General features: G+C 37.2%; 4 protein-coding genes across 5 annotated transcripts; 3 read left to right on the top strand and 1 right to left on the bottom strand.

The window, feature by feature from the left end:
• The first annotated feature begins 527 nt into the window (after positions 1 to 527).
• LOC126592592 (laccase-17-like) lies at positions 528 to 3,500 on the top strand. Its single transcript, XM_050258342.1, has 6 exons — positions 528 to 694; positions 944 to 1,095; positions 1,195 to 1,439; positions 1,635 to 1,763; positions 1,850 to 2,818; positions 3,179 to 3,500. The coding sequence occupies exons 1-6, from the start codon at positions 584 to 586 to the stop codon at positions 3,307 to 3,309; spliced, it is 1,737 nt and encodes a 578-aa protein (XP_050114299.1). The 5' UTR covers positions 528 to 583; the 3' UTR covers positions 3,310 to 3,500.
• Positions 3,501 to 4,257: 757 nt separating this feature from the next.
• LOC126594275 (probable protein S-acyltransferase 16) lies at positions 4,258 to 9,223 on the top strand. Its single transcript, XM_050260515.1, has 7 exons — positions 4,258 to 4,656; positions 7,121 to 7,213; positions 7,293 to 7,394; positions 7,738 to 7,815; positions 7,898 to 7,996; positions 8,107 to 8,202; positions 8,515 to 9,223. Exons 1-7 carry the CDS (start codon positions 4,384 to 4,386, stop codon positions 8,626 to 8,628), a joined length of 855 nt encoding a protein of 284 aa, XP_050116472.1. The 5' UTR covers positions 4,258 to 4,383; the 3' UTR covers positions 8,629 to 9,223.
• A 5,698-nt stretch (positions 9,224 to 14,921) lies between these two features.
• Positions 14,922 to 17,081, top strand: LOC126593898 (protein FAR-RED ELONGATED HYPOCOTYL 1-like). Of its 2 annotated transcripts, XM_050260061.1 has the most exons (4): positions 14,941 to 15,089; positions 15,803 to 16,037; positions 16,172 to 16,791; positions 16,907 to 17,081. In XM_050260061.1, exons 3-4 carry the CDS (start codon positions 16,182 to 16,184, stop codon positions 16,981 to 16,983), a joined length of 687 nt encoding a protein of 228 aa, XP_050116018.1. In that variant the 5' UTR covers positions 14,941 to 15,089; positions 15,803 to 16,037; positions 16,172 to 16,181; the 3' UTR covers positions 16,984 to 17,081. The 2 variants fall into 2 exon arrangements, with proteins under 2 accessions (XP_050116017.1, XP_050116018.1); XM_050260060.1 differs by lacking the exon at positions 15,803 to 16,037 and having other exon boundaries at positions 14,922 to 15,089.
• Positions 17,082 to 17,240: 159 nt separating this feature from the next.
• On the bottom strand, positions 17,241 to 20,473 carry LOC126593897 (laccase-17-like). The gene is made up of 6 exons (XM_050260059.1): positions 20,059 to 20,473; positions 19,785 to 19,936; positions 19,220 to 19,464; positions 18,985 to 19,113; positions 17,678 to 18,661; positions 17,241 to 17,587 (listed from the first exon to the last, which is right to left on the bottom strand). The coding sequence occupies exons 1-6, from the start codon at positions 20,176 to 20,178 to the stop codon at positions 17,457 to 17,459; spliced, it is 1,761 nt and encodes a 586-aa protein (XP_050116016.1). The 5' UTR covers positions 20,179 to 20,473; the 3' UTR covers positions 17,241 to 17,456.
• Positions 20,474 to 21,078: the final 605 nt, after the last annotated feature.

The following is a 21,078-nucleotide window of genomic DNA, read 5'->3' as shown; positions in this document are numbered from 1 at the left end:
TGATAAGTATATAACAAACGACAGCCAACAAGATGGTATTGTTAACACCTTCCTTCTCTACTCTTGCCTTGATCGGTAAGCATCAACGGTAGGAGGTTGAAGTCTACCAAGCAAATATGCCATTTACGCTCCATTTTCTCAAATCAATCCATTATTTTATCTTCTACCAAAAACGACAGTCATTGCTATTTGCTTTCACTTTAACTTGACTTAAATACCCATGTAAAGTGTTGATAAACTAATACTATAATGTAAACTGCAAGGGGCATTTCAGTAACACCAAGTGAGACCGTTAGGGAGACAATTAATTAATTAATAAACATAATTACCTGGCTTGACCAGCACTCTAAAGTAAAACTTGACCAGCAGCTCTACTCGTAGTCTGGTCTGATTTTAAACATGTTATTTGTTGCTGAAGGTACCTGCAATGAAATCTAACCGAATTTTTTTATTACCTAATTAATTAAAAAAAAATCCTTATAAAATGCCTGATTATCTTAATCTTTCTTGCATCCTTACAACTCAAAGTCATCAGCATTTGAAAAAGAATTCAGCAGATCGAGTGATCAGTGACATTAGAGAGATGGGTTCAAGTTCATTAGCAATCTTCTTTGCAGTTTGTGCATTTATATGTGTGTTTTCTGAGCCTGCACTTGCAAAGCATGCTAGGGTTACCAGGCATTACAACTTTAATGTATGTATTTGCATTTCATTTTCCAACCGAACCGTACGGATACTTATGATCAAATAATAAAGTGCCACTAAACCGTGGGTTATATACATTATTTCCAGTTTAGTGTCCTAGTTTTATTGTTTGTTAAAAGTTTGAAACCGGTTCTATCTATCTATCTATCTATATATATATATATATATATATGTATGTATGTATGTATATTAATGATACCCATTACTTAATCATTTCTCTGTTTATTACATTGCACAGATAAAATCACAAAGTGTCACAAGGCTTTGTCAAACCAAGAGCATTGTGACTGTCAACGGGCAGTTTCCCGGGCCTCGGATCATCGCAAGGGAAGGGGACAGGCTTGTGATCAAGGTGGTGAATAATGTCCAGCACAATGTCACACTCCATTGGTACGAAGATCTTGTCTGGTGAACTTACCTTTGGTAGTTTTGCATTAATATTTTTCAAAACTTTAAGTATTAATGCTTGAAATTTGGAGAAATTTGCAGGCATGGGATCAGGCAATTGAGGACTGGATGGGCAGATGGACCTGCATATATCACACAGTGCCCAATTCAGACTGGGCAAAGTTATGTCTACAACTTCACTATTACAGGCCAAAGAGGCACATTGTTTTGGCATGCCCACATCTCCTGGCTTAGGGCAACTGTCTATGGACCTATAGTCATCCTCCCTAAAAGACATGTGCCTTACCCTTTCCCCCAACCCTTCCAAGAAGTTCCCATCATTTTTGGTAATTAATGAACATTATATAATTTATCAATTAATTAAAAATTGTCATTATGCCAGCAAAAATGTATCGATAACATTGTCGCCAACCAAAAGTATCGACATATTATCAATACATTTTCGACGGTATCAATGCACACTACTCTTCAATGTCCTACTCAAAAAACTTTTGAACCAAGAAATTTATATTGAAATGCAGGTGAATGGTGGAAAGCAGACACAGGAAAAGTAATCAACCAAGCCTTACAAACAGGGTTGGGACCAAATGTCTCTGATGCCTATACCATCAATGGTCTTCCAGGGCCTTTGTACAACTGCTCAACCAAAGGTAAGTAATCAACAATTCCTATTGCATAATTAGAGCATTAATCATGTGGATTATAAAATATACAATGTACCATATATTTGAAGCAGATATATACAAGCTCAAGGTGAAGCCGGGGAGGACGTATCTGCTGCGGTTTATCAACGCTGCGCTCAACAACGAGCTTTTCTTCAGCATTGCCAACCATACCCTAACCGTAGTCGAAGCAGATGCAGTTTATGTGAAGCCATTCAAAACCCAAACTGTTCTGATCACACCAGGACAGACCACAAATGTGCTTCTAATGACAAAACCTAAGTCCCCGAATGCAAAATTTGTCATGGCAGCCCGCCCATATGTGTCCGGCCCAGCTGCTTTCGACAACTCCACAACCACAGGATTACTAGAATATGAAATTTCTTCTTCCTCAAGCAACAGCAAGAACAATAAAAAGCAGCTTTTCACACCAGTGCTTCCAAAGTTCAATGATACATTATTTTCCATGAAATACAACAAGAAAATTCTCAGCTTGGCTAGTCCCAAATTCCCGGCTGCAAATGTCCCAAAAACTGTGGAAAAGCGCTTCTTCTTCACTGTTGGGTTGGGAATACTCCCATGCTTAAAAAAACAAACATGCCAAGGCCCAAATAATACTAGGTTAGCAGCGGCCATTAACAATGTGACATTTGTCCAACCCAATACAGCTCTTCTGCAAGCTCATTTCTTCAACCAATCAAAGGGTGTGTACACCACAGATTTCCCAGCAAACCCAGCAGTCAAATTCAACTACACAGGGAGTCCACCCAACAACATTGCCGTGAGCAGTGGGACGAAGGTGGTGGTGCTGCCTTTCAACACTAGTGTGGAGTTGGTTTTGCAGGACACTAGCATTATTGGGGCTGAGAGCCACCCGCTTCACCTACATGGGTTTAATTTCTTTGTGTTGGGATTGGGCTCTGGAAACTTTGATAAAAAAAATGACCCTAAAAAGTATAACCTGGTTGATCCTGCAGAGAGGAACACCATCGGTGTCCCCTCTGGTGGCTGGGTTGCCATTCGGTTTCTTGCCGATAATCCAGGTAATCTTTTTTATCAATTAACTGACATGTTATGCTGTTAGACTATAAATCCGTAGCAGATAGAAATATATTATCATCACTACAAAATTGACACAATATCATCATAACCTACTTATCTTATGATTTTTTTTTTTGTTGACAAGGTTAGTTGGTCACTTGAGTTCATAAAGGTTAAAATAATGTGCTAACGTAGCAAAATGATTAGCCGTCACATTAAGGTTATGCAATCTGATTAATCCTATGATTGATAATTTGTTCCTACAAATATCAAATATCTTTAAACTTGGGAAGAAATTTGGCATGGAATTAGGGTTATGCAATCTGATTTGTCTCTTCTTTTGTATATGGTGATGCAAATAGGTGTTTGGTTCATGCATTGCCACCTAGAAGTGCACACCAGCTGGGGCTTGAAGATGGCTTGGGTGGTCTTGGATGGTAAGAGACGCAACCAAAAGCTGCCTCCTCCACCGTCCGATCTTCCCAAGTGTTAATTTCACGTTTTTGCTCATAGATTTCTTGTGTTTTCATTTCATTATTTTCGTCCAGTTGCTCCCCAGAAAAGGGATCGTAGTAGTTTCGTTTTTCCTTCTCCTGTGAAAGATTTGGGTTGGGTTTTGATTTGTAATGCCATTCAAAAGTTGTAATATTCAAATGTAATAGAATATCAATATTTCTATTTTAAGCAATGTCTGTCTCAATTATGCACTGGTTTCAGCTCAAGTTTCTACTTCATTCATGCATCTCCAACACATGTTAGTTAAATATTGAAATATTGGTTCGATTTCTATTGAATAATAGTAGGAACTCACATCAATTGACTTCTGATTGTTGATGCATGTGAGCTTTATAGTATGAGATTCACATGTATTTACGGTCTAAAATTACTCACGTGCACGCGGGTGACTAGTGGAAGCACTCATCTACATTTGTTTTATTCATGCAATGTTTCGATTTTGTTTATTGGGTACTAATATTTTGGTGCAAATACATGAGTATTATGCAAGACTGACCAATTATTGTGAGATTTTTTGAGTCGAATGGTCGTATTGCTGCTTGTTATTACTAATTCATGTATTTTATTATAGGTGAAGATATAATTGACATTTTTATGGACATAGTATTGTACTCTTAAATAAATACATATGTTTTAATAAGAATGAATTAGTAAATTTCTGTATAAGTAACATTGTTGGTGGTGTAATTTTCAGTTTGTTGCTCAACTATCCACCTTTGGGTTTGGTAATGGTTTGTCGGTGTGGTCCCTTGTTGTTTGTTTGTTTGTTTAACAAAATATTTATTTACCTAAAAATGAAAAACAATTAATCCTATGATCCAATTCCATATTAAACAAGGTCTCAAGTGTAAGAAAGGTAAAATATGAAGGGTAATACCGTAAAATCATAAACGACCGGCACTATCTTTAGATTTGCAAAACCAGGTCACCGAGCCACCAACATCCAAATCCTCGCATCCTGCCAGCTGAAAACGACACACCCCCCTCGCCGGGAGACGCCGTCGTGTTGACGCCGGTGCCTCCGCCACCCCCGGAGAACGTTCAAGATACAATGACGCGAAGCCTCGGCTTCTCTCTACCCGTGACCGTCGTCGTTTTGGCAATCGCATACATTTACTTCTCCACAGTCTTCATTTTCATAGACCGCTGGTTCAGTCTCATGTCGTCGCCAGGTTTGATGAACGCCGTCGTTTTCACCGGCGTGGCCGTCATGTGCGTATTCAATTACTTCGTCTCCGTCTTCAGGGATCCGGGTAGGGTTCCCTCCACGTACATGCCCGACGTCGAAGATTCGGGTAACCCTATCCACGAGATCAAGCGCAAGGTATCGAATTCGTGCCTTTTCCTATCTCAAAACTGCGTCGTGTTTGTGCGGAACCAATTTCTCTTGTTCATTTCTGTAAAATTGGAATTTTGTGATTTTGGTGACGCCAATTTTCTGCATATATTTCGAATTTGCTAATTGAATTTGATTAATTATGTTAATAATATGGTTTGGGAAATCAGGGGTTTTTTTTCTTTGGCCAGAAATCGAAAGCAGGGTGCTTTAGTTTGGATTAACTTGTTAGACATTGTAGAAACTATGGAGGAGATAATAATATAAGAATTTAGGATCTGCATTGGTGCTTAATTTATGTGAGCTGATTTCGAGTCGTCGGGGAATCAGCAAAATAACATATTTGTAGACTGTAGTAGGCAATTTGTGTAACGTCATCGAGTCACTTTGTATCCTGATTTAGTAAAATTTGTAACCATTGGTTACGTATTTTTGGTTTCGCAATAGAATCAAAACAATTAAGATGGATTTAAAAGGAAAGATATATTTTTCATATACAGGGGATGAACTGTTGTTCCTGAAACAGTAAAAAAGTTTGCACTTTTAAACTTGTAATGAAGCTGCACGATATGCCAAGGAACTTGTAGATTATGAGCAAGTAGATAGCTTGGCGCGTATGCTCCACGCTTTGTGTCACCCTTTGTTCTCGAGGATGGACTGCATGAGTTTTGGATTTTGAAAGTTTGGAAATTGGTATACTGTAGATTGCAGTGCATCTATGTCATGGTTTCTAATGTTCATTGCGAATATAAAGAAGTGCCATTAATTATATTGCCTTCCATGAATCAGTGAATGCAGTGCTTTAATTGCGAAGCCGACATGGACATGTGGTTCCAACTTCTGATACTTGTTGTTTCTACTGTCTTTGAATGGCATAGTCTTACGTCAGTTTTTATTTCCAAAAAGGAAAGTTCAGAAACAAGATTACGATTGCATGTCGTGATCTTTAGTCTCCTATATCAATCTTCAAACTCGTGTTTGTTGGCATGCCCCAATGTTGATACTCGAGGCTATGATCTTTGTGTACTGCACCGAAATCAATGGCATATCTATATTTAACTAACCTTCTCTCTAAATTTAGACCTCCCTGATTTTGTTATTCAGACTTAGCTGCATCACCTAATGAGTTAGTTTTTGCATAAAATGCCAACTTTCCTTTGCTCACATGTATGCCAGTATGCTCGAGCACTGATACTCAAGGGGGGTGTGATCTTTCTATGGATGTGCATGCATCAAATGGAAAATCAATATTTGGAAACCCTAACCAATTTTATCCTCCAATATTCATTTTTTAATTTTAACCTCTCACAGTTTGTTGCATAAAATTCCAATTTCCTTAGGCCGCAATAGCATTAGTGGACATCAAGAGGTTTGGTGTGATTTCTCAATTGGCTGAACGAAACATCCAAACTTCAATGTTTTTTGTTTTGGATAGTATGCCGTTTTCAAGCTAGAGCACTGTTGTGCTGCCACATGTACTTGTGCCTGATTGTACTCTTATGATGAATAATCTTTGGGCTCGTTTGGTATGTAGGATTGGATTGGAATTGGAATGGACAACTCCCTAAGCTTGGGGCATGTTGAGTGGATAAATGAAAAAAATGATGACCAATTAGAGGATAGTAGATGGATTACTCATAAAGGCAACTTATCCATTCCAACCATTTCCAAAATGGTAGGATTAGAAGGTATGAGTTTTCTTCACGTCTTATCCTTTTCTAATCCCCTCCAAATGAAAAATATTCACTTCTACCTTCAATTTGCCTTGAAATTGGACAGTTATAGATTCCAATCCAATCCTACTTACCTAACGAGGCCCTTAGGCATTAGCGAAGGTGACATGGGATGGGGTGGGTTGAGGTGGAGATAGGCCCCTGGGTATAATATCTTTCTTTTGTAAAATGGAATTTCACATAAAAGCTCTTGATAAGATTACAGTTTAGAGAACAACACCTCAAGCCTAATATTTTAGAAAAACATCCTTCTTGCTTTGCAATGAAAGAAGGGCACCACAACTAAGAACCAATTAGAACATGACAAGTGATGGTTGGGTTTTTTCCCCCCTACAATTGAGCTCTTGAAGTGTTTTCTTATAGAACTTATGGTTGTTAGGGTGGTTTTCCTAATTTTCTAAAAAAATTAGTATTATTGCATTATGTTTTAATAAGAATTTACTGTCCTTGCATTTCACTCCTTTAGATTTTAAAGTTACGTTCTGTATCTTGTGGAAAGATCCTGAGAATTTTATATGTTGCCTTCTTTCTATTTTGTTTGATAAAGGTTCCATCTCAGTTGGCTATTGAAAGTTGTTATTAATGTTGTTATTTAGAAAAGAAAAGTAAACATAGATTGCAAAAGTTCTTAGATACATTTAGTTTTTACTTGCCGCAGGATAGATTATAGAAAGTGGAGTCTTTGCATCTTAGATGACTTTTGGTGAATGGTTTTGCAGGGAGGGGATTTAAGATATTGCCAAAAATGTTCTCACTATAAGCCAGCTCGTGCACATCATTGTCGTGTATGCAAACGATGTGTATTGCGAATGGTATGCTTTATCTATGTTATCCTTTGATGCCTTGTATGTCCTCGATAATGTGTTAACGTGCTGCCTCTTGGTTGTAAAGGATCATCATTGCATATGGATTAATAATTGCGTCGGCCATGCAAACTATAAGGTCTTCTTCATCTTCGTTGTTTATGCTGTAATAGCATGCCTCTATTCCCTGGTAAGTTATTATGTTATTAAATCCAACTGGACATTGGCATTTTTTTTCCTGACCGCTGTAATTGCTTGCATTGACTGCTGGGAATTTTCTTTCCTTTCTTGCATAGAAAATATGCCTCTTTCTTTTTAATCATACATTAGTATTGCAGCCATAGAAGGTGAATCTTGTTGTAGTGAAAAGATGGTGAATGCTTAAGATATTATTTTCTTTCCTTTCTTTTATTTATTTCATCATTTTTTTTTTAATAAATGATATTATCTACATTAAGGAGGAGGGGGTGGGTTTAGCCTCACATTGTTTATTTCATCATGTTTAACATTGGATCTACGGTTAAAACTTTCAGGTTTTGCTCTTGGGTAGCCTAACTTATGATCCCGAAAAAGATGACCTGGAAACTGGTGACTCTTTTCGAACTGCATATGTAAGGTTACGTGCTGGGTTTATGGTTGAGCCTTGGATACGAGACACAGCTTGCTTATCATTTTTCTATTTTCAATTTTCAGGTCATTTCTGGGCTGTTGCTAGTTCCCTTATGTGTGGCACTGAGTGTTCTTTTAGGTTGGCATATCTACCTCATTTTGCAAAACAAGACCACAATTGAGGTTATTAGGAATTAACAAATTGTATATCATTGTTCTCTTTTTAGTGAAAAACCTGATTTAGATATCTGAACCACTATTTCATAGCACTTCTTTTTCCTTCTTTCTGGCAGTACTATGAAGGAGTGAGAGCTATGTGGCTTGCAGAGAAAGGAGGGCAAATCTATTCCCATCCATATGATCTCGGTGCCTATGAAAATTTAACAACGGTATTTTCCTGCTTACTTTTATTTCGTGGTTAAAACTATGCGGACTCTTCATTAATGTTGTTTTCATGGTTTAAAATTTTAGTTTCTGTAGTTACAACTTGGATCATATTTAGCGTATATAGCTTCTCTACTCTGTTGAACCTAAAAGCTAGAGGCTAGAATGATTATCTACTAGGCCAGAAGTATGACCAATCCAAATTGAAGTACCAATAGTGCAATCTGAATCTACTTTTTCAGTGTTATGGTAGAATTCGGATTTTTTTTACTTTGTTTACAAATTGATTACATTCAAGTCATAATTGACTGCTGTAGGTAATGGGTCCAAATATCTGCTGTTGGGCACTCCCCACATCGGGACACATAGGATCCGGACTTCGCTTTCGTACAGCTTATGATTACCCTTCCGGAGCATCAGCGTTGGAATGAATTTTCCCCGGTTCATCATCTTGGTTTGCATTGGTGAGAACAAGACTTAACTGTGTGGTTGGAATTCGGTTGTTTCTACGAGGCGATTTTAGGGGAAACAATTGATTATAGGTCCTTGTCAATAGCCAAAACTAATCGGTCTCTGAGAAAAACTAGGCTGAGGATGTGTGGGTTCGTTTTTTTTTTTGCTTGTTGTCGGGTAGTTACTGTGAACCATAGTTTTAGAGTTATACAGCATGGTCTCAGTTGATAGGGTTTTGTACAGAGAGGGGGAATCAGCATCCCAGCTTTTACCAGCCAAGGGCACCTTTTGTAGAGGAGACAGCGGGGTGTTTGTGTAACTTGGAAGAGTTGTAATCCTTTGTAACGTTAAAGAAATAAGAGAATTTGTGGTTAGTAACTGAAACTGCTAGGATTTTTCATTTTCAAAGTTGCATTTATAGCCTCGTTTGGTGTCTAGAATGGATGACGATGGATAATCTGCTGTACGAAAAGAAAAAATTGTCATCAACCTGAAGGGATTAGATAGATTTCTCGTTTGGAGAGACAACATTTTTCTATTTATTGTAATATTATGTCATGGCAGTTTTTCTAATTGTCTTTGCATTTATAATATCTATTATGTTCTATTAAGAGAAGAGAGCCTGTCAACTTTTTAGCCCCTTTTTCTTTCAATTTTGCCCTCACTTTTGAATACACAATGTTGACATGAGAATGGTAAAATAGTAATTTTGTATTTTTTTGAACTTTTTCCCTTTTTTTTCCTATTTTGCCTTCACTTTTGATAGACAATATTTACATAAGAAGGGCAAAATAGTAATTTTATGTCAAAATATTTACATAAGATAAAAAATATGCACTTAAGAAATTGTCCTACCATCATTTTTTCATACACGTAAGTGAAATCATGATGTTTTTTGGATAGTTTGAATGAACTGAAGCAGTTGTGTTTGAGGAGAACACAGGAGAAGGTGGACGATTATTTACACACATAGAGTGTGTGCTCATCTGCTAGTTACCTATTAAGTTAGGAGTAATGTTAGAGATATTAAATTTGTAAACTAAATAACATAGAAATTGATGAGTAGATTATTATTTAAACGTTGATATACGTGCTCATTTTCTATTGATGACACATAATTTAGTTTGTAAATTTAATCTATTAATTTAATTTTTCTATCATTACTTTAAAAAGATGGATCTATATATCCTTATCTCTCTCTCCTCTTTCTTCTTCGGTAATTATCTCTCTCCTCGTTTTTCCTATCTCTGACATTCTCTGTCCTTCCACCTCTCATTATCCTTTGTCCTTCTCTCTCTCTCTCTCTCCTCCGCTTCTTCGTCCTCTCTCTCCTATTTCTTATTCGTACTTTTCTCTCTTCTCTGTTTTCTAGATTTGTTAGTGTTTTTTATTTCTTTTATGAGAACAACTGGAACATTTGATTTTTTTATATATAATATTTTTTTTGAAATTATTTAGTTTTTGAGGTTTTGATGATTTAGGTACATAATTTTTGAAATTGATATTGTAAAAATGCTAGAATTTTGAAACTTCTTGCAAAATTCTTAGAATTTTTAAACTGATTTTGTAGAAATGCTAGAATTTGGAAACTAATTTTGTAGAAGTACTAAAAATTTTGAAAATGATCTTGCATAACTGTTGGATTTTAGAAATTGATATGCAAAAGTGTGGAAATTTTTGAAATTAATCTTGCAGAAATGCTAGTATTTTGAAATTAATTTTACGGATGTAAACTTAGTTTGAAGTTTTTATAGATGGTGTCAATTTGTAGTTTTAGCTTGGTTAAGTAACAAGTCTATTGGGAGCACGAGTGGAATTTTAAATTTTGGGTTTGCTTGTTTTGTGCTAGGTTTGTTGGAGTTTGGGTTTTTGTCTCTCCTTGAAATAATTTGAAACTAGTGGAGTTACGTGAATGTATTCTATGTTTTTGTCTCTATAGAAAAAGCTCTTGCAAATAAAAGCTTCAATAAAAAAATCATAAACGAAGTTTTTGTGTAATTTATCTTATGGTATATATCATTGAATAATATAGAAAATGAATAAGTTGAGATGAAAAATAAACAATTTAATTGTTGAAAAAAAATAAAATCGAAAGTCTATATGACATGCCCCGATCCCGATATTTCCCTAATACCAGGATGGGCACATATTAGCCGACACCCAAGGATGATGAAGCCATTTTAAACATGCCTATAAAGAAAATACGTAATTAGAACGAAAATGCTAATGCAGGAACGTGTTCAGAGCATACAACTAATTAAGAATAATATGAAAGAATTATAATAAAAAGGTATGAACGAAGGGAATGGTCATACACTGAGAAGACTCGAATATACCTATGTGGACGTACCCTGACATCGGGATTGTGTGCCTCAAATCTAACTCTTGAGGGGGCGTAAAACAGAAAAAGTGAGTGTATCCTAACTTATAATCTAATAAGAAAATCATTTTCTTTTTTAACATACTAACTCCCTGTTTTGAAAATCCATATAGTACTACGTATAGTAAATTTTCTGAAAACTCTAACGTGCCATGAAATCATTTGTAAAACATGTATGCGTAAAACAACGCTCGGATATGGTAGTAAAACCACCCGAAGGCAAATCCATAAATCTCATCCATACTGTACTCTCTAGAGGTATCATAGTCGCCCAAAGGCAATACATGTCCATCACCCAAAGGTGAAGCTGTACGACACTGAGTTACGCCAGTGAAGAAACATGGTAGGCCCCATCACCGAAGGTGAAGCTGTACAACTCCGGGTTATGCCGTAGAAGAAAATATATACATCACACACTGACACTAGCCGTGGCTAATGAAGCTGTCCAACACTGGTTTCGCTAGTGAAGTTGGGGGTATGGCATAAATATCTCACTCATCATTGGCCCAAAGGCAGTACCTGTCCCTCACCTGAAGTTGAAGTTGTACGATACTGGGTTATGCCAGTGAAGACATATGGTAGGCCTTATCACCTGAAGGTGAAGCTGTACGACTCTGGGTTACATCAGAGAAGAAATATATACATAGATATCCTCAACTGTGTCATGTGGCCATAAACATCTACATACCCGTGTTGTGTGGATGTGCTGTATGATAACCCGCTAGATAAGCACCGAAAAATACCTCAAAAACTCATATCAAATCCGAAGCTCACAAGCTCAAAGCCTTATTTCATAAATCCATGATATCGTACATTCATAAATCCATAAAATAAATAATATTCGAAAGCCATAGAATTTCATATACGAGAACCCAATAATTCATATCATTTTATAAAACATAAATTCGATAAATCATAAATATCCCGTAAAAGCAATTTAATTAAATATGAAAATCCATAAAACATATTATAAATCATGCTCCATTCATGTAATATGCAATGCAAGCAAGCCTAATATTTTATAAAAACATGCAAGTTTAGAAGGGGTCCACTCACAAATGTTTCATTGCCTGGGAACCGCTCGGGCTAGCGAGAATAAAGTCACTTTATTCCGATGCGCCTAACCACAATTAGGAACCATTTAGTAAAACCTAAATGATAGAATTTGGGAAAACAGACAGCGAATTCAGATTCGGCACGTTGAAAAACCTAAGGAAAGACCTTGGGTTTTCCCTTACGTGTCGCTGCATGAACCGCCAGGAGGTGGCGGCCCGGAAGGCCACGTGCCACCGCACAAGGTTGCCGATAGTAAAATTCAACAACTCTAAAAATTCTCAAATTTGATAGGAATGAAGATCTCAATAAGAGAAACAACTTTCATACTTGGACCGAAATTCAATTTAGTCGGGAATTGGCCTGAAAACCACCACGAATTGTTGGAACCCTAGAAATGGGTGGTTATTGATTCTTCTCCTCAGATGCTTCACTACCCCCAAACTTGCTTAGGGTTTGTTCTTGGCCTCCAGGGAAGTCAAACCATGGTGGTGGTCGACAGTGATGATTGCAGAAAAGACGAATCGCCGCCGTGGTGTCCTCGAAGCCGTCGGCTTTGATCTTCATGAATTAGGGCCCAATTCCTTTGATTTTGGGGTGAAACCTTAAAGAATGATAGTTGTGGAGTTGGTTCTGGGTGGTGGTTCGATGAATTTCACCTGAGAAATGCTGTGAAAGGCGTCAGGGTGTGTGTACGAATCAGGTTGAGGAACCAGGTCAAAAGGAAGGGACCGGGTTCCACTCCTTCACTCATTTCTCATTTCCCTTCCTTGCTCTCTCTTCTGATTGGTCAGCATCCAACACCTCATTCCCGATTAGGTAGCAACCCCCCTCATTTTTTCTCATATTCTTTCCATCACAGCCACACACGTGGCACCAGATTGATGCTCAACAAAATCTGGAGCCTTCCAGATTTATGGTCAAATGACTATTTTGCCCTCAACTTCATTCATTAATAACTCTTTCGTTATAACTCCAAATTACGTTCCACTTACGCCCATGCGTTTGTAACGCTGAGTACGACAAAAATACGCCAAGAAAAGGAATATTACGTGACACGACAAGGTGAACAACAAAAATCAACGCATTTTCCTCGAAGGGCATTTTCATAATATCACATTTTAAAATTATAAAATTCGTAATATTTGGGGACAGGTCGTTACACTATATGTAGCAATTAGTGTAATTAACATTGACGTCACGCCTGGTTTTATGTTAGGTATATGCAAAGGTCTTTAGGAAATGCTAGCAATCTTCTCATTTACTGACTTACCTTTTTTATTTCTACTCATGTCATATGTATTCCATTAAGGCACAAGACTAAAATTTAATTACTTTTTTAATGACAAATTACAATTTTAATTATACTAACTAGCACATGCCCACACATAAAGAGAGTGAGATCATGAGAGAGAACATGGGAGTAGGGAGGGAGGGAGGGAGTTAGAGAGGTTTTTTTTTGTTTTTTTGTTATTTATTTATTTATTGAATTAGAGATGATAAAATCACATATAGGTAAGACTTAAACAAAAAGCATCAAAATTTTGTTTTATGAAATTACATTACTGTTCTTAAACTTTTTATTGTGATAAAAGACAAAAATATATTTTCACCATTTTTTAATTAAGAAAAAATATTTCATTAATACGTAATTTAGATAAAGGAATAAGAAAATGGTGAGATTTTAATAGATATATTTTTTTTTGAAAAGTAAGCGTTAGTAGGTCATAGTATTAAGGGAACTTTAACGAAAAGCACCCGGTACTGTTCATTTTAACGAAAAACCACATTTTTACACTAAAAAGTCAATTCTGGTACTATTCACTTTACCCTTTATTTTGTCCTTATCATTAAAACTCAAAGCTTTCAAATCTTTTTCATTAGTTTTCCATAGTATTAATGGTTAGGAAGAAAAAACAATCGATAAATATAATTACTATAAAGTATAGTCATGATTGTTTTTGCCATTGCGCTACCGCACCTTCTGCTTTAATATAATTAAAATTTTAATTTTTAGTGCCATTGAAGTCTACGTGACAAGAGAGGTGAAAAGAAAGAAAAAAAATAAGAAGGTTGTTATCAGCATTGCTGTAAGTGGTGGTACGATTTTATTAAAAAATTGGTGATTTTGTGTAAATAGTGCGTAAATGATGAGGCTCTAACTGAAGCAAGGATGTTCGCGCCAAACCACGTGGACTCGCATTGGCTCTATCCGGCTCAGCATCCACCACGCGACTCCCATGCAAAACGTACCACGCTCAAGAGTAAATCTCCTTGCCTGGATTACACGCGCTACCTTCTAACCGTTTAATGTTTCTACTGCACAAAACACCAGAGAGAGAGAGAGAGAGAGAGAGAGAGAGAGAGAGAGAGAGAGAGGAATATGCTTTATAACAAAAAATTATCTCAAATCTGTATAACTTTTTATTTTGATATCTGAAATTTAAAAACAATAAAAGTGATTTCTGAGTTTGTAAAGATTTGAAAATTTTAAATTTTAACGATAAAGAAAAAATTAAAGATAAAATAAATAGTACCAAGTTTGACTTTTTCGTATAAAAATATGATTTTTCGTTAAAATGAACAGTACTATAAGCTCTTCATCAAAACTCTCATAATTTTAATCATTTCATAAAAAATTATAGTAAATAAAGATCAAAATAATAAAAATACACTTAATTTAATAAAAAATTGACCAAATGATTTGATAAATATTAAGAATTTTTTTATAATAAAAAATCTTATTTAATAATTTTTTATAAAATAATCAAAATAATTGAGGATGGATAAACTCAAAATTACTTATTTTCGAGTTATGCAAATCTCGACTAAAAAGGCTTATCTATATATCTCCCGTATGCATTGTAGGTAGAAATCCTCGAAGCCGTGTCTGTCATTTTTCTTGTCTCACTGAGTTGAGCTGAGTTGAGTTAACTCGTCGAGTTCGTTTCTCTGGATCGACATGGAGATGGAAGGATTCAAAGAGAACCCTTCTGAGATCCACAGGTTTTTAATTTCTGGGTTTTTATTTATTTTTTGCTTAACTTAATCCTTTTTTAATAATTTTTCAGATCAATATTTGTTTGTTAATTGTTTGGCTTAATCAAGTAGCTAATTTTGATGAGCTGATTAATTGTTACTGCTGAGTTCATCTGCATGTAGCCAAGTTTAGAACGTGTTATTAATTACTGATCATTATTTGGATTTATAGGAAGCAATTATGAGGTAGAGATGAACTGGATCCCCAACTGTTGCTTCCCTGGCCTCAGTTGCTCAATGATTCATGTTCAAGATTGATTTTTTTAATTTTTTATTCGAGCGATATTCTAATTAATCTGATCCAAACTAAGAGGAGAAAGACTCGAACTTGGTGACCAGGAGAGCAAATTGTTCTAGCCAACTTCGCGACGCCTTTTATAGTGGTCAATTCTTAATTTCCACTGGGGAAGTTGGGCTAAGTGGTGTTTGAATGACCGTAGAAGGCTGATTGATTCTGAATTTAGTTTATTTATGTTTTCACTGTTTTTGTTTGCTGAAGTTGAGTACTTTTATACCTTTCAGTTCTGTGGATTTAAATATATTCGGGTTTTCTTTTTCTTTATTTCGTTGTTGTGATATATTAATTGCGTTTCTGTCCCATATGTATATTTGTTCTTGATGTTGATCAGTTTCGTATGCTTAATTTTTTGGTGATTGGACTAACTTCCACTTTGTTTTAGATGAGACTCAATGGAAGACCTGTTTGGTACTTCTTCTTTAGGAAGCACATATGCTCATATGTGTTTTTGATAGAAGTGCTTTTAGTAGATCATGTCAAAAACCCATGCTGGTGTTTCTCCATTAAGTGCTTCTATAATCCTGAAGCACTGTTAAGTTTTTCAGTCAAATGTAGGGGCCAGGGGCTAACGCTTTGGTTGTCAGAAAGCGCTTTTTCCAGAAGCATTCCCAAACAAGGCCCGTGTCGACCTTATCCCTCTTTTTGTTATAAACCTAGGAAACCTGAAATAGTTGATTGTTCTTGTTTGGCAAAGTTTTATTGGTAATTGAAGCTTTTCTCATCCTTGTTCTGCTATTATTGTCTTAAACAGCTTCCCTGTCATGAATGTTCTATGTCCGATGAAGAAAAGAAAATTTCACGGGGAGCAATTGGGCTTGCCAATAACAAAGAACAGGTGCTTGGAACGAGTATTTCCATCTGATAAATCCATCTCTATGTTTGATGAAAACCTTGAAGTAAAGAACATGATAAAACAGACACTGAAGAGAAAGATAGACGGGGCATCCCTGGATGACGGGTCTGAACCTGATTCGGGAAGAGGTAGCAACAGTTTCGTTGGAGATTCTGATTCTGCAACGTCGGTTTATGGTGATACAAAACTTGGACCCGTGTATGCACAGACATGCCAATATGATAGGCCTTCCACTTCATCAGCGAACGGCATCAGCCATAGTGCAGATGAACTAAAATATGCGAACGGAGACCATCAACCTATGGATCCTCATGGTGAAATACAAGAATTTCAGAATCTTGAAGAGCACATCCAGGAATTTGGAGACCAGGTGGATTACATTTTCGCAGAATATGGAGATGACTGCATTGAGCAATGTGTGGACGCGGGTTACGAAGATCTCATCCACCCGAACGGTTTGAACCCGAACACATATGTACTTTCATCGGGAAGATGGAATGTGAACCAAGATAATTCAGGTGTTTTATTGAAAGTTTCTGCTTTAGGAATTTCTATCTGCGTTTACATGTGGAATTAATCTTTGTTTTTTACCATTTACTGAGTGGCATAGAACTTTCGTCGTCGTGTTTGCAGAGGCTCAATCAGGCAGCAGCAGGAAGCCAACCATCGATCAAGAATTCGAGCAGTATTTTTCCTCCCTAATGCTGTAGAATTCATTGCTTCACAGCAATAGATCTGTAAATTTTTTTTTTAAAATTTTATAAATATGTTGACGAGGTTTAATCATAAAAGAGTTTTGGTTATGGCACACCAGGGAGGTTCAGCTCTTTTTTCATTAAACGATAAGATATTTACAAGGCTGATCGGATGACCGACCTTCGACTCGATCACACGTGCAATCCAGTGAGTGGGATTTATACACTTCGTCGAACCATCCAATATAAATTATGTTTAACTTCGCTTCCGATGTGAAACTTTACGTTCTTCAATAGTATGAAGGTATACTTTCACTCCAAAAACATTACATGATGAAAAAAGCATCTCTTCGGAGAAAGAGAAAATCCGTAATTATTCTTTTCAAGACTCAAATTATTATGGCTATTAAGTTAATGCCAAAAGGGAGGAAAATCAACACAAGATCACTCAACAAAAAAGGGAAATCCGAGCAGATGGCGAGTCAAAATCAACACTTTGGTAGATCGGACGGCGGAGGTGGCAGCTTTTGATTCGCTTGCGGTCCATCCTGGACGATCCACGCCATCTTCAGCCCCCAACTTGTATGGATATCCAAGTGACAGTGCATAAACCACACCCCTGAACACATACCATTAAAGGTTATAATTTACTTGTTAAGGAAGTTCGACATGTTATATTACTAGACTGTGAATTGTGAATTGAGCGTACCTGGATTGTCTGCCAGGAAACGAACCGCAATCCAGCCACCAGCCGGAACACCAGCCGTGTTCCTCTCGATGGGGTCCACCAGATTAAACTTAGCAGGGTCCTTGTTAGGATCATAGTTCCCAATTCCTTGTCCAACTATATAGAAATTAAACCCATGTAGATGGAGAGGGTGGCTCTCGGCACCAAGAATGCTAGTGTCCTGCAGCACCAGCTCCACACTTGTGTTGAATGGCAGCACCAATGCCTTCGTGGCATTTGCCACATTTGTTACGTTTGGCGGTGTTCCGGTATAGTTAAATTTAACAAGCGGATTGGCCGGAAAATCTGTGGTGTAAATTCCATTGGACTGTCCAGAAAAATGTGCTTGAAGCATTGCTGTTGATGGAAGGGCAAAAGAGAAATTGTTAATAGAAGCTGCAAATTTTAGGCCATTGGGTCCTTGGCAAGTTGAGTTTTGGGGACATGGGGATGTTCCAAGTCCTACGGTGAAGAAAAATTTTCGGTCCACGGTTTGGGGAACGTTGGCTGGGAATTTCTTGGAGGCCAAGCTACGGAATTTATTGGCCAAGTTTAGGACGAATTGGGTGACATTGACAAACTTGGTGGCGTTGATGGGTGGAAGACTTGGTTTGATGAGAGGAAGGGTTTTGATGGAAGCGTGATGAGTGGTTACCGGGTGCTCGTATTCAAGGATTCCTGCCGTGGTGGTGTTGTCTAGGGTTCCAGCGCCGGTGAAGTAAGGCCTTGCGAGGATGAGGAAGGTGGCATTGGGAGAATTGGGCTTGGTTTTGAGGAGGACGTTCGTGGTTTGGCCTGGGGTGATGAGAAGCGTGTCGGTTTCAAAGGGTTTGGTGTAGACAGCATCGGCTTCAACCACCGTGAGAGTGTGGTTGGCTATGCTGAAAAACAACTCGTCGTTGAGTGCAGCGTTGATCAATCGGAGGAGGTATGTCTTCCCTGGTTTCACCTTCAGCTTGAATACATCTGCAAAAAACACCCACCCACGTAAAAATGCATTATAATATAATTTGTTATGTTTTCAAACAGATTGACAAGTTTGCATTCTAATTCATAGTCTGACAACATAATAGGAAAATAGATCATCTCTGAATCTCTTCCACCAAGGCCACTGAATCAAGTGATCCGGGGCCTTTCAAATTTCATCCAACAGCCCACCTGTTTTGATCCCTTAAAAGCTGTAATAATTTTTGGCCGTTGGATAAATTTTGAAAGGCCCGGATCACTTGATTTGATGGCCTTGGTGGAAGAGATCCGGCTCACATAATAGTATGTCAAAAACACACTACCTTTTGACGAACAATTGTATAAGGGGCCTGGAAGACCGTTAATGGTGTACGCGTCCGAAACGTTAGGCCCTCCACCGGTCTGAAGAGCTTGATTAATCACAGCCTCAGGGTCTACATTAAACCACTCTCCTGCAACAAATCCAAGTCCATGCTAATCAAAACAATTTCCAGAAACATTAATGTCCAAATTTTTACAATTATCACAAATTCTAGCTAGCTTGCTATACTTAATTACCAAGAAGAATGGGGACCTCCTTGTAGGGTTTCATAAAAGGGTAAGACTCATTGAGCTTTGGGAGAATGATGATAGGTCCATAGAGGGTGGATCTCAGCCATGAGATGTGAGCATGCCATAGGAGAGTCCCTCTCTGGCCTTGGATGGTAAAGTTGTATGTGTATGACTGGCCTGTTTGTATAGGGCATTGGGTAATGTAAGCTGGACCATCTGCCCATCCACTTCTAAGTTGTCTCACCCCATGCCTGCTCTCACATACAAAACAAACGCAAACTTGAATTAGTAGTTTTGCTTCATCCTTTCACCCTCCACATTTGCTAATTCAAATAAATGGATTTTGGATGATGCAGATGTGAGTTAAGTTAGTTAGAATAACATTTGTTTTTTTATAGCCGAGTTTGTATCTCCTTCATAGATTAAAGTAGTTTAATATATCGCCTTATTAAAAAGAATAAATATATTTTATACAAGAAACTTGTAGCTCAAGTAAATAGAGCATTTAACCATAACTAATGTCCGGAGTTTAATATATTTAATAAACAACTAAATAAGGTAGATTTCATACCAATGAATGGTGACATTGTTTGAAATATGATTGACCACTTTGATGAGGACTTGGTCACCTTCCCTTGCCACCAATCTAGGCCCTGGGAATTGGCCATTCACACTTACAATGCTCCTTGTGTTGCACAATCTGGTCACGTTATGGTACTTAACCTGTATATATATCGATAAAAGAAAACAGTTACAAACTAGTGAAATTAAATTTAGGGAAAAAAGTAAAAAATGTCGTTTAAATTAAAATATTGAGGCTCTCAAGTTGTGATGAAAAAATGTACGTTGAAAGTGTAGTGCCTTGTTATGCCAACGGCAAACTCCGGCATCAACGATGCCACGATACAAAAACCGAACAGCAAAGGTGTTATTGAAGTAGAACAATGAAGGTGAGAAGAACCCATTTGTCTTTCTCTCTCTCTGTCTCTCTCTCTCTCTCTCTCTCTAGATTGATACAATGAGAGTGTAATATTGTGAAGAGAGAGAGAGTCGAGGTACCATAATATAGGAGAGTTTGGATAGAGATGGAACGAAAATGTAATTGTTCATTCAACTTCACTGTTGAGATGGTTTCTACTTGTTTGCTCCGCTTTGCTGTTGGTCGAGCTGAACTTTAGAGTGTGGATTAAGTAAAATTTTACCAGTTCCATCAGTACTAATCTCCGAATAATCATAATTAGCTTTTGCTGTCTGCTTATTGGAGGGACGTTAAGCAGAAACCAAAGTTCATGTTGTGGTCAAGAAATTGTCAAGTTTTCTTTGATTATGAAGTTAAACATTCAATTCATTTGTGTTTTAGACGTCACATTATTTAGGAAGCGAGCATCTTTCTTTTCCTATTTCGTCTTTGAATCCAAACTACACAGCACAGTGCTGCTCTTCTTTCTAAGGCGGTTGCTTTCAACTAATACAATTAACATGGTGTCAATGTAATTGAAGTTGCAATGAAATTGGATGCTTGTGAAACATAATATAATACGTTATATTGTTAATGTGTGAATTTATATCACACGCTAAAAAGAATACATAGTTAATTGTTTGGAAAATGTATTTAATAGTTTGTCTCTTAACAGGGCGATAATAACCAGTTTTTTTCTTGGAAGTATCGATATTGGTCGACTGACACTGAATTTTTTTTGTTTCCAATCTATGCAGTTGAATAATTAACCCTGTCGAGAACGGGATAAAAAATTGGAGAAGAAATTTTGATGAAAACGGTGTGAGTTGAACGGCCTTTGAATGAGTGATAACGCATCTGAACGAAATCCGCAAATTAACGTTCGAATGCGAAAATCTATTATGAA

The sequence above is a fragment of the Malus sylvestris genome, chromosome 12, assembly GCF_916048215.2.
Source record: "Malus sylvestris chromosome 12, drMalSylv7.2, whole genome shotgun sequence".
Classification (NCBI taxonomy): Eukaryota; Viridiplantae; Streptophyta; class Magnoliopsida; order Rosales; family Rosaceae; genus Malus; species Malus sylvestris.
This window is presented reverse-complemented; position numbering and strand designations above follow the sequence as displayed.

Excerpts from the sequence above, each read along its gene's own strand:
- LOC126594275 (XM_050260515.1), top strand. The coding sequence starts at position 4,384 with ATGACGCGAAGCCTCGGCTTCTCTCTACCCGTGACCGTCGTCGTTTTG. Across the intron at positions 7,214-7,292 it reads AACGATGTGTATTGCGAATG|GATCATCATTGCATATGGAT; the intron begins GTATGCTTTATC and ends TTGGTTGTAAAG. Across the intron at positions 7,395-7,737 it reads TAGCATGCCTCTATTCCCTG|GTTTTGCTCTTGGGTAGCCT; the intron begins GTAAGTTATTAT and ends TAAAACTTTCAG.
- LOC126593898 (XM_050260060.1), top strand. The coding sequence starts at position 15,046 with ATGGAGATGGAAGGATTCAAAGAGAACCCTTCTGAGATCCACAG. Across the intron at positions 15,090-16,171 it reads AACCCTTCTGAGATCCACAG|CTTCCCTGTCATGAATGTTC; the intron begins GTTTTTAATTTC and ends TGTCTTAAACAG. Across the intron at positions 16,792-16,906 it reads TGTGAACCAAGATAATTCAG|AGGCTCAATCAGGCAGCAGC; the intron begins GTGTTTTATTGA and ends TCGTGTTTGCAG.
- LOC126593897 (XM_050260059.1), bottom strand. The coding sequence starts at position 20,178 with ATGGGTTCTTCTCACCTTCATTGTTCTACTTCAATAACACCTTTGCTG. Across the intron at positions 19,937-20,058 it reads CAAGGCACTACACTTTCAAC|GTTAAGTACCATAACGTGAC; the intron begins GTACATTTTTTC and ends ATATATATACAG. Across the intron at positions 18,662-18,984 it reads ATACAATTGTTCGTCAAAAG|ATGTATTCAAGCTGAAGGTG; the intron begins GTAGTGTGTTTT and ends TGTTTTTTGCAG.
- LOC126592592 (XM_050258342.1), top strand. The coding sequence starts at position 584 with ATGGGTTCAAGTTCATTAGCAATCTTCTTTGCAGTTTGTGCATTTATA. Across the intron at positions 695-943 it reads CCAGGCATTACAACTTTAAT|ATAAAATCACAAAGTGTCAC; the intron begins GTATGTATTTGC and ends TACATTGCACAG. Across the intron at positions 1,764-1,849 it reads GTACAACTGCTCAACCAAAG|ATATATACAAGCTCAAGGTG; the intron begins GTAAGTAATCAA and ends TATTTGAAGCAG.